General features: G+C 34.6%; 1 protein-coding gene across 1 annotated transcript; it reads left to right on the top strand.

The window, feature by feature from the left end:
• The first annotated feature begins 11,296 nt into the window (after positions 1–11,296).
• LOC107085075 (mucin-13-like) lies at positions 11,297–15,994 on the top strand. The gene is made up of 11 exons (XM_015375220.1): positions 11,297–11,570; positions 11,704–11,817; positions 12,670–12,776; positions 12,958–13,016; positions 13,116–13,285; positions 13,762–13,887; positions 13,965–14,007; positions 14,098–14,135; positions 14,774–14,861; positions 15,075–15,333; positions 15,420–15,994. The coding sequence occupies exons 1-11, from the start codon at positions 11,297–11,299 to the stop codon at positions 15,525–15,527; spliced, it is 1,386 nt and encodes a 461-aa protein (XP_015230706.1). The 3' UTR covers positions 15,528–15,994.
• Positions 15,995–16,621: the final 627 nt, after the last annotated feature.

Consider the following 16,621-nt stretch of genomic DNA (forward strand, 5'->3'; position numbering starts at 1 on the left):
TTTCCAAAGCATAGCCTAATAAACCCTTGGGGCCTTGGCTAAAACAGACCTAAAGTTGTCTATAAACTCTATAGCCTATAAAGTTAAAAATTCATTGTTCTATTTCTTAAATTCTAAATTACTTTCTAGAAGTAGCTACTAAAATTTGTGTTATTATTTTTTAAAATCATTTATTTCTGAACATATTCAATTTCAGTGTTTATCCACTAAATTAATTTTGTTGCAAGTATGGATTTTCAATAAATTCCAGTGTGGAATTATGCTAATGAAATAAAAGGTGAACAAGTTTTTTTTACTCATCTTTAGCAGAAATGCCAACAATGTTTGCATATCTGTGTTTTCTTTTCAGAGATTCAAAACAAATGTGCAAACATGCCTGGAAGCAATCAGACTAAAACATGCTACACTACAGTAGGCCTACCACGCAAAAGTATTGACCAACCTTGAACCTTTGCAAATTCTGTCATGTTATAACCACAAACGGACACATTTATTTGGATTCCAATTGATTGCCAAAGAGAAAGTTGTGGGTCACTAGGAAAGAAAACAGGATACCAGGTTTTCCCTTCTGTTCATATTTAGGCTATTACCATTAACCATCAACCGAAATTTGCCCAATTAAAAAATATTTTATGAGTATAATGAATATTTATCAAAAATTAAATCTGTTTGTGAAGACATCAGAGGCTGTGCTTATAGTCTGAAAACATGTTGGGGGTTGAAATATCTCTTAAATATAGCATTATTATTAGACAAATATATTTTATTTTACTTTTTAACATTGTAAGCGTTTATATTTAGCCTGTAATAAAGAAACATGCACAATCAGCCTCAAGAAATACAAGCCCGTAAAAAAATATCAATGGGGAAGAACATGATCAAATCTAATTGTAAAAAGTTATAAGCAATGTTTTTTGGGGTCATCTAACAATTGACATAGTACCAAAAAACAAAATTTCAAAAAGAGGTTCAACCTTTTCAAGGTTTCAACAAGTGTACAAAACATAAACACATACATGTACATAAAAAAAAAAATAAATCTACCTTTATCTGTTGTAGCTGTTTCTAAATTTTTTATTGTATGTTCTGTACACTTAAAATATATTTATATTTTTTTATATATATAAAACATATTTTGATATTTATCATTATTATATTTATTATATTATCAAAAATAATACATTTTGAATTAAATTCAGCCCCTGTTTTTATATTTACTTGCTTTTATTGTCCTTCTTTTTCCTTGTAAATCACTTTGAATTGTCTTTGTACCATACTATATAAATAAACTTGCCTTCCCTTGCCCTATGTAGGCCAAATTAGTATTTTTCTTTTCTTTAGAAACACCATCAATCTGCTTAGGTCTCAAGCATTTTTTTTAAAGAAACTAATGCAGTTTGTGATTTGAGTTTTAGTTTAAAATATAATAACCTCTTGATTTGTAGACCTGTTGTTTGTTAGAAAACCCCAATCAGATAGATGGGTGGACTGAGCTTTTAAAGTTCCTATTTGCCTTACCTTTGATCCATTGCATATGTAAGACTCTTTTATGGTTCTTATCAGTGTTCTTTCAGCAAAATTTCACAATTCATTTGGTGAAGACCGGAAACATGAACATTGACTTCTTTTAAAAGCACAAAACTATAAAAAGCATTTAGTTACTTAAACATTTCTATGGTTTATGCTTTCTTGTTCCACTTAAATGTTTCAGATCACTTAGACTTAGACAACTTTTGTTATCAGTTTTTTTACACGGAGTGTATACAAAAAAAATGTTTTGTACAGCTTTTAATGATATTTCAATTTCTTAAAGTGCAGCAGTGATCAAATGTAAACAGTGTGGGAGAAAATTAAATATACATGGTGCAATTTTGCAGTGTTTTGGTTTGGTGTTGTCAGTTTGATGCAGAGTCTGTGACTGGATTTAGACTTTTTTAAACAGCCTCTTCCCAGAGGGAAGCAGGGAGAACAGTCCATGGTGGGGGTGTGATGGGTCACTGATGATGATATGGGGTTGGGACATGCAGGGCTGGGATGAAATATCTTTTATGGAGGGAAGAGGAGCCCCAATGATCTTTTCTGCTGTCCTCACGACTCTTTTTACCTTCTTCCAATCCACGGCACTGCAGCCTCCACAACATACAGTGAGACAGCTGGTCAGAACGCTCTCTATGGTGCTTTTGTAGAAGGTCATATGGATGGGTGGGGGCAGGTGGACTCTCCTCATCCTCCTCAGGTAGTACATGCCCTTTTGTGCCCTTTTGACCAGTGAGGTGGTGTTTATAGTCCAGGTGAGGGTGTCTGTGATGTGCATTTGGTGCTGCTGACCACCTCTACAGCTGAGCTGTTGATGACCGGTGGAGCATGGTTAGGACGGTTCTTCCTGAAGTCCAAGATTATTTCCTTTGTCTTCTCCATGTTCAGGATCAGGCTATTGTCTCTTCACAAGTCCATCAGCTGCTCCACTCTGTAATCCTGCTCGTTGTCGTCTCTGATAAGGCCCTCCACCATTGTGTCGCCTACAAATTTCACAATGTGTTTGGTGGTGAACCTCGGCGCGCAGTCGTGTGTCATCAGAGGGAACAGCAGAGGGCCCAGGGGCCCTGTCTAACCCAGATTGACTGAGGTCTGTCTGTGAGGAAGTCTATCAGCCAATTACAGAGGGGTGTTTTGAAGTCCAGCTGTTCCAGTTTTCCCATCAGGGCCCTAGGGCCTTTCTTGGGTTGACTCTCCTCAGAGTTTTCCTCACTTCAGCTACGTCCAGGTTGAGTGCCTCCTCCCCCTGGTGTGAAACAGTTTTCACTGCTGGAGTGTTATTTATGTTTCCAAGCCTTCCAAAGAAGTTGTTTAGTTTATTTAAGATGTCAGCATTTGCTGCATCTATCGAGGGGGAGGGTGTGCTGTAGTCTTTGATTGCCCGTATGCTTTGCCACATCCTCTTGGCTGGCATCATGGAAGAGTTCCTGGTACTTTTGGCCGTGGTTCTGCTTCGCTTATCTGATGGCACAGTTTAAGTTGGCACAAGCTATCCTCAGTGCCTCTCTATCACCGGACTGGAAAGCTGAGTTCTGTGCTTTTACCGATTTCCAAACCTCCCCATTCATCAACAAATCATCAACATCAGGTGGATTTAATCTAAGCTAATACAAAAGACAGTTTTAAAAATACAAATTTAAGTATTAAATCTATTAACCGAATACAGAGATAATAAAGAGAGATTAGAGATGACGTAGATGTTGGATTTAGTTTTTCTGTGAAGTCCTAGAGGAGTGCTATATTTGTTCATTGGTAGGCCACACATATCTGGGGACATTATCCACCATGTTTTCCCCATTTTTTTATATCGATTCTCATTAGTCCCCTGTAGACCTAAAGCATTAGAAATACCTAACAATCCTCTCCAGATTGAGAGGTGAAGTAACTTTATTCCTCATCTGTTTTTGATTTCCTCTAGATTGAGCCATGATTTGTTATATCTGGGATCTTTCAGAGTACATGTTGTCAGGCAAGTTCATTTTAAATTATTTCTTGACTTTACAGGTCAGGTAAGATTCAGCATGCTTATAAAATTAACCTCTGATTTCCAGAAAAACATCAATACTCACGCATAGCCCATAATCCACTGATTAGGCTTATATATGTTCATATTGGACTACGTTGATATGATAGCATTTAGCCCTGAAAAAAAAAATAAAAAGCACAATTTATAAGGTTAAGTTTCTGTTTTTTTTTTACTTAAACTATCTTGATTTGATACTAATATTTGTTTAATGATCAGGATTTTTTCAGGTGAGATAAGGAAAGGTAAAAAACAAAGGGAATCTTGTTATTGTAGGGGTAAAAAAAAAAAGGCGAATCCCTTCTAAAGCCCAGTATATTTTTTCTCAAGGGAGAAACAGTCAAACTTTCCCACTCCTTTTCAAATAATAAATCACTGGGCGACAGATGTGTCGGATGAAGGAATTTGCCCTGCAAACAGAGAGTTGTCGGCTCAATCCCTGCCTCCTGCTTTCGGTGTTGTTGTGTCCTTGGGCAAGACACTTTACACGCTCTGCTTACTGACGGTGGACAGAGGGACTGGTGACGCCAGTGTATGGCAGCCACTGAGCTGTAATTGAGCCCCAGGACAGCTGTGGCTACTATGTAGCTTGCCACCACCAGTGTCTGAGTATGTGCGTGAATGGATGAATGACTGAATGTAGTGTAAAGCGCTTTAAAGGGCAAGTTTCCTGTTGAAAAAGCCCTATACAGGTACAGGCCATTTACAATAAAACACATCTAGTCTCTTAAAGATGATGTAATTAAAAGTCTCTAAATATAGATGAAAGCCCTACATTTTATACCTACCTATTCATTGCTTTATATAGAAAATATTGTTTAAAATCTTAATCAGATGGTCTTTGGTATTTAGGAGTCACAAAAAGAAGAGGATCTGTTTGTCAACGGTAAGGCTGCTTTGTAATGACAAAACCCTACTGCAGCAATAAACAGTGAAGAAGTGTTGGACCTAAAACAGACCTTTGTTTACTATTATCTAATGGTTTTGACATTTGGAAAACACAGTACTTAGAATATATAAAATGAATATATATTTATGTCTTATTATGTTTATTTAGCCAAAGTATGATTTACAAACTGGGCTGCTCAGTGGCACAGAGGGTAGAACTGCTGCCTTGCAGCAAGAAAGTTCCGGGTTTGATTCCCGGCCCGGGAGTTTGCATGTTCTCCCTGAGCTTGCGTGGGTTTTCTCCCGGTACTCCAGCTTCCTCCCACAGTCCAAAAACATGACTGTTAGGTTAACTTGCTTCTCTAAAAAATCCTCCTTAGGTGTGAGTGTGTTCGTGAATGGTTGTTTGTCCTGTTTGTCTCTGTATTGACCTGCGATGGACTGGCAACCTGTCCAGGGTGAACCCCGCCTCTCGCCCATTGACAGCTGGAGATATGCACCAGCACCCCCCATGACCCCACTTGGGATTAAGCGTGTCAGAAAATGGATGGATTTACAAAATTGGCAAAAAAGAGAAAAATTACCAATAAAAGAAACAAGCAGTCCCTTATGTTGTCATGGTGATTCAAGTCAATCACCTAAATATGCTTCAATTCTTCTAACTAAAATAGTTGATTTTGTTTTTTTCACAGTTTGTCCATCAATTTCTCACACAGATATAACCTTGAAAGAGAACCCTGTGATATCCTCTAAATTCTTTTTTTAATCATATATAAGTTTGTGATGTTTATAGCTGATTAACTGTCCTGTCTGTCACGAACAGGCAGCTTTTCCAGGGTGTAGCTTGCCTACCTTCAGCATAATGGGTAAAATACCTTTGTCATTTTGTGACGTTGCTATAAATGGGGGTTTTACACTGTGTTTTATTTCACCTACACCCAAGATGACGTCAAAATATAGCAAGAGTGGAAGAGGATATCAGTGAAAAGTAGAACAAAGACAACAAATAGATTATTAATTTATGAGCATGAATGTTATAGTTCAGATATTATTAAAATTTAGTATGAATACTAATTGTCAGTTGTCATTAATTCAGTTAGGTTCATGGCAACTTCAAAACACATTTTATTTAGGAAGATTTTTATCTGTTTATGGTCATGATTGAGTAACATAAAATGTCTTAAAATCAAAGGTCAGGTTTTTACACCCTGTTTTAATCACCTGGTGTTTTACCCACCTAAAGTCTGTGGTGTTACCTAATGTAAGTTCATCAAAATGCTCCTTAGATTAAATATTTTGAGACTTATGTTAATAATATTGCACTGCTATATGTGATTATTTGTGAATATATTCATATTTGGCTCAGTGACTAAATCAAGCTTTAAGAAAATCTAAGTGGTAACTGAGGACAGGTGGCCCTGCAATAAAAGCATAAAATGGCTGACGAGGAATGTAATATTTGTTCCTCTAGTTTATTATTAACGTATTTCTGTAACCTATAAAGTCAAAGACTGGGATAAACGTAGGAAAAACAGTTCAACAAAAATGAAACACAAATCCAGTGCTCTAAAACACAGAAAAAGACTAGTATTTTTATATTTCCCTTATTGATTTGGTTGCACATCATTCTACAAACTCTTGTGAACATTAGAGGTAATTAAAAAGGGATAAATATTTGCATGACAACTTTTAATTGCTCTATAGAGTTATTGATTCTCATTAAAGTTTGCCATCTTTTTTTTAGAGCTTTGTTATATTAAAAAAAAGTGAAATAATATGGAGAGATTTGATTCATGCATATTTTTCACATAAAAAGGTCTTCATCCTCAGAACTGTCTTAATTCCTAACAACATAAATTCACTCAGGTCTAAATTTCATACAGTGAACTTATAATCATGTATTAAAATGATCTGAGAGCATTGAGCTAGATGGAATAGTGAGTACTCTGTTGGATTTCACCAAGAAGCTTCCTGGGTTTGAATCTTGCCCTGAAGTCTGGATCTTTCCATGTTTGGTTCCTCTCCACATACTCTGGCTTCTTTAAACAGGCCCAAAACATTATGGTTAGGTTGATTGGTTTCCCTAAGGTGTGAGTGAATGTGTGTAGGATTGTTAGCCTTCTATGTCTGTGTAATGGACTGGAAACCTATCTAGGGTATAACCTGCCTTTCACACATTAACTGCTTCAGACCCTCTGCTGCTCTGCAATGATAAGCAGGTCTAGACAATGAAAACATGATCTGCAGGTATACGTCTGAAGGCCCAAAGTGTGTCAAGACAAACCGTGCTGATAATCATCTCTATTTGTAAACCTGTTGTGGTCTAGAGTGAAGGTCTCAGTAGTTTTTAACTTCTAAAATGCTTATACCAGCCTGTTTGCTACCATATTAGTTTCAAATTAATTCAAGTTCTACTTGATGCTCTCTTTGAGTTTCAGCAATTCCTCCTGACCACATCTGTTTACATCCCTGAAAGAATTGTGTTCCTGCCATATGAATGACTGATTCTCTATTATTGTGGGTAAAAAACAAAAAACAAAGTAGAAATCATCATGTAATTTAGAAATAAAAGAAAATCTCAAATGTAAGATTATTTTTGTAACCATGATATTTATTTAGAACACTTCTGTCATTAAATATGATTTTGAAAAAGTGCAAAGTTCAAAGGAAAAAGTATTTAATAAAGCAGTTTTAGGTAAGCTATACCTCTTTTAATGACACCTGGTTCTAAAAATCCTTTTAATCTATGGTTTGGAAAAAGTCTAACTCTGTCTAGCTTTCCTTTTTTCTGAATCAGTTAAAAGTCTTTATGAACTGCAGCTGTTTCTCCTGCAATGGAATGATAAAAAATATTTTGAACTCATGAAGTCAAAATAATAAACCCATCTTTTCATGTCCCTGTTATTGCTATGATATGACTATGATGCATTTCTTTTAGTGGACCAAACATTTTCCCAAATGGAAAATGTTTAAGTGGTATAGGATCTGGTTTATCACCACAACCATCAAGTTGTGTTTTATTAGTTTCTTTTAAAAAACATATTCAGGCCAATGCATTTGAACAGTGTCCTACTTTCAGTTGTCCTTAACATCTGTGGCAAAGACATGTTTATGATCTTGGATAGCTATAAGGAAGTAAAAAATAAAATAAAAAAAAAAACATGGTCATAAGATTTTTTTCCCTTTATTTTTAGACACTCATTTAGTGCCTAGCAACGCCCTGGGAGGAGTGCCTACTGATTAAAACTTCTGTCAGGGCTGATTTCACATTCAGTCTGCACTTTCAGGCACTCAGGTGACTTCGAGGCATAGTTCACTGCTTTCACTCTTTGGGTTTTTTTTTCTCCTTCAGGTTGGAAATGGCCAAAATATTGTTTTTGACATTCCTTTTGATTGCTGTTTGGACTGTTTGTAAGTGCTTTATTTGATTTTTCATTTATTTTGTATGTAAGTCATTGTGAGAAAAGGAACACATTCTTCTGTACCTATTAGATCTTTTTTTCCTTCTTAGAAAGGAATCTTTGCTTTTCTATAAAAAAATATTTTAAATAATTCAAAATTAATTCTTATTTCATAATAATCACATATCAATTTCTTATTACCAAAAACACCACTGTGCTCTTAATTTAGATGCTCTGCAAGACAAAAATGGACAAACTATTTGTAAACCTTTGTAGTAAGGAAAGAAAAAGATTAGAAGATTTATATGTGAGGCATGTTAGGGACAGATTAATTGTATCAGCTGGAAACAGGGATGCAAGTTATGGATTAATGAACTAATCTAAAGTTGACTGATCTAATCAACTGACTAACCATTAACTGAAGCAGCCGTTAAAAAACCTACATATTTTCTCATGTATTATAAGGGTCTTTCCATTAACAAGAGATACTAAATATTTATAAAAATATGTTGAACTAAAATTAGTTGCAGATTTTTGTCTTAAAAATGCGCCAGCTGTATCAACTAGGCCAACTGAATGAAAAAAACTTTATTATATTCAAGTGGGAACCCTTTTAGGTTATTGAACAACAGAAAAGATGAATGAAATATGTGAAACACTTATCACTTCAAATTTGCAAAGATGTTGAACTACCATTAAAAGAAGCTTTCGGAATTGTTGAGACATAAGTTTCAGTTTTTAGCATAAACCTGCATTTAGTGCTAGGAGTGACTTTACTGCTAGCAGCGGCTTTAAACAGGTGGTTAAATAGGAGCTAGGTAGGTGATATTTTAAAGTTTTTATTGAGTGTTTATTTTTTCAAGCAAAACGGCATAAAGTGGATTCTGCATCCTTAATACAATTAAAGGGTGTTAGTACCCGAAATGTATTGATTTATGCTTCTGCTACTGCAAATACGAGCCTTTGGATAAGAATGAGCAACAGCGCCCTGTAGTGGACAAAGGTAACGTTACAACACTGAAAGAAATCCTTTCTAAGCGGAGATTATCAGTTATTCAGGTGGAGCAAATTTTGATCATTTAAAAGAAAGTCGATTATTTATCTACATCTTTATTTGTAACGAATTGATAAAGATCAGCCTAAGACAGCAAGAAACGCAAAATACGGACTTCTGTTTATTTTAGCTTCAACAATAAAAAAATAAAAACATGTATGTCAATACCAAAACAAAGGACGGGCTCTGAATTATGTTTCTTTGCAAATAAATACATAAACAAAACATTAATAAACCCGTAAATGATTTAGCTAAGATGACCAATAATTAACTAAAGCATTAATTATTTTAGTTATGTTATATTATTAAATATGTTTTTGTAAAATTTGGAATAATACTAGAAAAAACAGCTTTTTTAATGGAATCCAATACTACTATGCCTTCACAGCAGGTACATCTCCAGATCCTTCAACAGCTACAGATCTTTCAACAGCTACAGATGCTACAGGAGCTACAGCTGCTCCAACAGCCACAGATGCTACAGGAGCTACAGCTGCTCCAACAGCCACAGATGCTACAGGAGCTACAGCNGGAACTACAGCTGCTCCAACAGCCACAGTGCCTACAGGATCTGCAGATCCTTCAACAGCTACAACTCAAGCTGCATCAGGTTCAACAATTTCAGGAGGAACTAATCCTACAGGTGGCACAACTATTTCACCAGGCACTGGATCTTCAGCAACCCTAGATCCGACCGGTACCACTGCAGCACCTACAACCACGCCTCCAAGTAATTGAGATACTTTGGTAGTAGATATATAAACTCAGAATGCATTGCTTAATTAGAATAAATGAGCACATAATTTACTTAAAATATGAAATTCTTACCTTATGTGATTGTGATTCTCTTCTTAACTGTCAAGGTCCATGTGCTTCAAACCCATGTCTTGGTGGAAGCACCTGTGATGACCGTTATGACCAGACATTCGAGTGCTTGTGTCTGCCTGGTGAAATTTATAAAGACAACATATGTCAAAGGGGTAAGTATCTGGGTGTTGAGCAACACTGTAATCTTTTACTTGCTAAGAGCAGAAACCTGAGCAGTTAGAATCTATGCTACAATGTGTTACAAAGTATATACAGTTTATAAAAGGATATACAGTTCTGTAGTTTAATGTGGTCCATTCATTAAAGGCAATTCATTTTTTGCATTTTTTTAAATTAAATATATATCTATGTGAATGAACTTCACTACAGCTACAAGTTGAAAAATAATGCTCTGGTTCTCTTGCTCTATCATCTTTTTAAAAAGAAGAATGTTGACATCATTTTACCTCCTGTTAGTGTTTACTACAGTTTTAAGACTTTCAGTGTGGGCCTTATTTTCTAATTTCTAATCTAATTTCTCTACGCAAGAAAAAAAAAAAAAAAAAAAAAGAATATGATTTCAGTTGATGTATCAAAAATATACAGTTGGCTTTTCTAGAACCTATAGTTCTGATTTGTATGGTTACTGTAACTTTTTAAGTAATAATTTAGATTTAAATCTCATTCAGAATATTGCATTCTATAAGGATAAATGAATAACTCAAAAGTGTAATATGAAAGCTCATATTTATGGATGGTTTTCATCACACTTTTATAGGACAAAATTAAACTTTGAGTATTAGCCTTTTGACTCTATAAATAAAAAAACACATGATTAAGTCTTTGAAGGTAAAACTTATGTAAATATCATATATTAGGGAAAAAAATGAAGTTCACACGTATAGTTTAATATAACTTAAACTGAACATTGTTAGATGCAAAAATATGAGTTATGATTATGAATTATATTATTATGAGCTTGAAAACCAAAATACGGAAATTGTTCTAGCTATTTTTTTTATTTTTCAGTCGGTGTGTAAATAAACTAGCTAAAATATTCCTATTTTACATTTGGTCTGTAACACAGATAACATATATTTTATGCTATGTACATAAAATGCAAAACAATTCTGAAAGCCACTTATTTTGAACCCCAAAGCTCAGTTTTATATCAACCACTAAAGTGTTAGTCCTTATAGTTTACGGTTTCCTCTAACCTGAATAAAATTTTCAGACTCAATAGAGACAAAAAGACAATTTACTGATCAGTTTTAACAAGCACCTACTTTCTAGTGTTATTTGTCTAAAACAAAGAGATAATACTACAATAACTTAAACCTTTTGTTCATCCAGTTATTAAGTCAACAATGAGGTTACCAAGTCAATATTATTTTAAAAGAATAGGCTAGTTTTCAATTTACAGATGTGATTAGATAATAAATTGTCACTTGAAAATGTAATTTGCTTCAATATTCTTATTATTGTTTGTGTGATTCTTAAGTAACTTTCTTATATCTATCCTGTTTTTTTCAATTAGCCAGTGTTTTCCCTGCACTACTGAAATTAGAGAAAGATTATGTTGATGCTATGAGCATCAAAACATCAGAAGCATTCAATACCACTGCAAAGGAAATTACTGACGAGGTAAGCACATTCTCCCCNGGAACTACAGCTGCTCCAACAGCCACAGTGCCTACAGGATCTGCAGATCCTTCAACAGCTACAACTCAAGCTGCATCAGGTTCAACAATTTCAGGAGGAACTAATCCTACAGGTGGCACAACTATTTCACCAGGCACTGGATCTTCAGCAACCCTAGATCCGACCGGTACCACTGCAGCACCTACAACCACGCCTCCAAGTAATTGAGATACTTTGGTAGTAGATATATAAACTCAGAATGCATTGCTTAATTAGAATAAATGAGCACATAATTTACTTAAAATATGAAATTCTTACCTTGTGTGATTGTGATTCTCGTTTTGACTGTCAAGTTGGGTGTGATTCAAACCCATGTCTTGGTGGAAGCACCTGTGAAGACCGTCACCAGACATTCGTGTGTTTGTGTCTGCCTGGTGACGATTATATTGACAACAGCTGTAAAAGGGGTAAGTATCTGGGTGTTGAGCAACACTGTAATATTTTACTTGCTAAGTGCAGAAACCTGTGCAGTTAGAATCTATGCTAAAATGTGTTGCAAAGTTTCACTGAAGGGATTTACAGTTGTATAGCTTAATGTCGTTATTTTATTAGTGACTTTTAAATTAAACTAATTGATAGTCAAAGATTGATTTGGAAAATGCTTTAGTTCTCTTGCTCTAACGCTATTAAAATGAATGTTGATATCATTGATGCTAGTATTTACTAAAACCTTTTAATGTGGGCTTTATTTCCTACTATTAAATAAAAGAAAATTAAAATTTCTTTAAGTCAAAAAATTAGCATGGTTACACTTTATGAATCAATAATATAACTATAGCCTATAGTTCTGAATTTTACAGTAATATTAACCTTTAAAGTAGCAATGTAGATGTATGTAAAAGCTCCTATTTATGACCAATTATCATAAACGTTGGTGGAAATAAACTAGTTAGAACATGTCTGTTTTTTAATCTGGTCTTTTACACAGATAACATGTATTTATGTGTGTAAAACACACAAATGCTATGAAGCCATTCCCTTCAATTTAACACAAAACTCCAGTTTTATATCAGCCACTACAGCGTTATTCTATTCGATTTAAAGTTCTTTAATAAGATAAAGAGATAATTCTACAATTAAGTCAACAATGAGGTTGCCAGTTTAATAGTATTTTAACAGACATTTGGCTTCTATTCAATCTATAAAACGTGATTAGATAATAAATAGATAGAAAATGTAATTTGCTTCAATATTATTATTTCTGTTTGTATGATTATTTGTTTAAATTTCCTTATAATTATCATTTTTTCCCCAAACAGCCAAAGTTTTCCCTAAACTACTGAAATTGTTGGATAAATATGAGGAAGCTATGAGTGACAAAAAAACAGCGAAATTCAGAGAGACTGCAGACAAAATTACTAAAGCGGTAAGCAGCCATTTATTTTTTCTCCTTGTTTTATTTGCACCAGACTACCCTACTATAAATGTATTGGAGTAACATCCATCTCCCCTCTGCTCCACATATTGAAGCCATTTTGTTGTATGTTTCTTAAATATTGCCTTGAATAGGATGTAATTGACTAGGTTTGACCTGTTTTCAAATACAGCTGAACGACCAGTTCTCGTCGAATGCTAAATACAGTCGTTCTGTTGTGCTGGAACTCCGGTAAGCTTGAGAGTAAAACAGTGTATTCCATCCACCAGAGACAAGTTACAGTGTGATGTAGACTAATCCAATGTTTCTGATGTTTTCTTATTCACATAGGAGATCATTACAAAGCAAAGCAAGGTCAGAAACAGGGAAAGTTGAAGCATCAGTAGAAATCATCTATGATAACGATGCTGAAATAACAACTGGGGGAGTAGATGAAGAATTGAAAAAAGTTGTCTGCAATGACAGTGAGAAGAAGTGTCCACTGGAGGGAACAGCTGAAAGTGAGTTCAACATAAATATTTATTTCTTGTGAGGATTCTAGTGTATTTTTATTTTCTCTAACTTTACATATCCATCAACTCTTATTTATGCTGATTGTGTGGCTCTTTATGAAATATTGATAAAATGTTATTTGCTGTATTTCCTTCCTATTCTCCTAAAAAGCAGTGCCATATTAATAAGAAGTCTAGTTCTCATGTTGGCTGGCAGCATCATTTGTTTTTATGATTTTTCCATTATTCTATTCTTTTCCAGCTCGGTTTAGATTTTTTTCTTAACCGCATATTTATTTTAAACAGTAACATCTTTACAAGTACTGAATATAGACATTGTGTCGGTGTCAAGCGGCCTGATTTCTGTCAAGACTTTATCAGGAGTAGTTCTGAGGATTTAAACTATCTGGGATGTTTTCATTTTATGTCCATGCAATGTTGTCAGGTTGGCTGATCTGATCTACCTTTTTCTTTTCCATATAAAGCCACGCCAATTTGTGATAAAGCATGTGATCTTATAACAACAACATGTAAAGATGACAATGGCGTTTACAATTGCACATGTAAAGATGGCTACTATCCAAGTGCCTTCATTGACAGGGAATGCATAGGTAGGAAAGTTTAATATGCAGAATATTTACAGTCTATACCTTTACATTTATAACAATGTAATATTTTTGTTTTATAGCATGTCCTCCTGGTCAGAAATATGACGGCGAAACTTGTGTCAAGTAAGTGCATCATTTACATCTGCTGGTATGGTTGTTTAAGTACAGCAGTTAAATACAGCAGTTTTAAATTAACCTCTTGTTTTGTTGCAGTTGTTCTCCTCTCCTCACTGGTATTAACTGCAATGACAGTGAGTATGAAGTACTGAAAATGACAGTGTCAAGCTATAAGTATCTATTTGTTTCTTTTTCTTTCTTTAGGAGTGGGAGAGTTTAAATGTTTTCTAATTCCTGAGTTGGATTGTCATATTGAATTTTTTTTACGAAGCTGCAAAATGCTTTAAAAAATACAAACAGCTGTTGCTTTCCTAGTTCTTTAAAATATTGTGAACTAGCCTTTGTGCCCTCAGTTCTGTAGAAAAAAAATATTATATTTATCAAATACTTTATGCTTTACTGAAATTGCAGCAATTGGAAGTTATCCGGGTGCTATAGACCTGCACTACTTTGATAAATAAATAACTTAAGATCCCTCGAGTAATATATTAGCACACATTAAACCCTGAGTGAATGAAATTATTGAAAAACTGTTATTTTGACAATGAAAGCTAATGTTAAACATTGAAAAGTGACAGTGACAAGCTGAGTAACATTAAAAGGCTAAAATTCTCTCTAAAGCTTTTATGTAATATTTTACATCAACTTGTACAGTAATATCTTCCTTTGTTTAAATGTCACTGACAGTGCTCTTTAAAATGTTAATTGATCCTGTTGTAGCAAAGTCATTAATTGTGATTTATTACTAACTATTATTTTTATTGTTTGTTAGACACAGCGCTGATCCTCGTCATCGTTGTCTCAATCGTTGGAGCCCTGCTGATCATCGCGTTGATCGTTTTGCCGATAGTTTTAAGCAAGTAAGTTATCTTCATTTGAAAAATAGTATTTGTTCCGTTAGTTATTCTCTTAAACTAGATTCTGATGTATGCTATAGATTTAAGTTATGTTCTGTGAGTGTGGCTGTTGTAATTATAGAGGGTTTCACCAATTCCCATACAGATCTAATTATAAGCAGGACTTAGTAGCACAGAAACATTCTGCAGAAATCAATGTTATTTGACTGTTTTCAGAAACAAGAAGAAAAAATCCAAGAAAGGGGAAGATAGTTTGGAGCCCTACTACAGCCATTCTGTTGCCAAGGCACCAGTATCTAATGGCAGTGGCTTTGGTTATGGCCCCTCCGTCAAAGAGTCAGCATACAACCTTTCAGCAAATACTGGGGCCCCTCGAATCCCACGGGCCACACACACTAGCAACTGGGACAAGACCAACCTGGAGATGACGCCCAGCAACAGCCGACAGAACTTGATTCCTTCGGGGAGGAACTCGGTGGGTTCACTTCTGCTATATATCTGTGTCTAACCCACACAGAAATGTCGGAAAAAATTTATATTTTCTCATTCTCTCGACCCCAGAACAACCCCTATGATCACGTCGTGCAACGGAGCAACCCATATGGACAGAGCGGAGGCATGAACCCCTACAGTCAGAACCGAGGCCAGACCAACCCTTACTTCAATTAAGGGGAGGAGAGCTGAATCACTTGAGGGCTTCTATTGGGGTACTTTTCTCAGGATACTGCACTTTACTGGATTCCATTTGATGTAAAAGTTGTTAACAGGAGCTGAGATATGTAATGAGGTGTAATAAATATCATTTTAGCCTCTTCTGTATGACTCTTATGGGTAATTATAAGCTCTCGTAAAACAGTCCTGTGTTTCAATGTCAAAATCGTAAATTTAGCTTATGATTCATACATTCTTAGTCAACTGACCTTTCAGTAATGTCATTTTGTTTAACATATATACAGAATTTGTTCTAAGTTCATTCTAACAGATCAAAAACTCAGGATTTTAAGTTTAGCAATAACAAAGTCAGGGCTTTTTACCTGGTTAATTTATTTTTGTGTTCATCTATGAATTTACTTTTTTGCAATGTAATTTTTTGGTAAAGGAGATGAGCTGAAAATTTCTCCAAGTCAAAAAGAAAATGAGATCATTCATTTTATGATTTCAGCTATTTTTGTTTCCTTTTACTTCTCACTTTGCCTCCTGTAATATATGATTTAATTTAAAAGTTGTAAATCATAGATAACGTGTATATTCTAGTTTGAATTTACAATTGTTTTTTTTTTTGTTTTTTTTGTTTATTTGGGAACAATAAAGTTTGAATTGCAGATTTTTTTTGGGTTCAAATGTTTATGACCAATAAAAACATTCTGATTCAGATAATTAAGCCAGCTGTTTTTCAAAACTCTTTTCATATTAAATAAATCTGAGTTTTATTTAAGTTATTTGAGTACTCAGTTATTTAAATTGAAAACACCATGTGGGTTATTTAGATTAGTAATAAGAAATAATTATTGTCTAGACAGAACCCAAAATATTGTGATTTCAGGAACTAAAGATATATTTTTAGAAGAAACACGACGTGATGTCATGCCATGATCTCTCTGTGTTGCTCTTATGTTTTCAAGCACAGGGTAGGTGTTGGTGCCATTTTCTATTTAGTAATTTACATTCATATTTAGTTATTATTTTTGAATATGTTCAGTATTTGCATATTATAGAATATTTCTGATTGCATTAGAAATAAGTTACTGCTTTACTATTTTCAT

This window comes from Cyprinodon variegatus, unplaced genomic scaffold (genome assembly GCF_000732505.1).
Source record: "Cyprinodon variegatus isolate N-32 unplaced genomic scaffold, C_variegatus-1.0 Scaffold115, whole genome shotgun sequence".
NCBI lineage: Eukaryota > Metazoa > Chordata > Actinopteri > Cyprinodontiformes > Cyprinodontidae > Cyprinodon > Cyprinodon variegatus.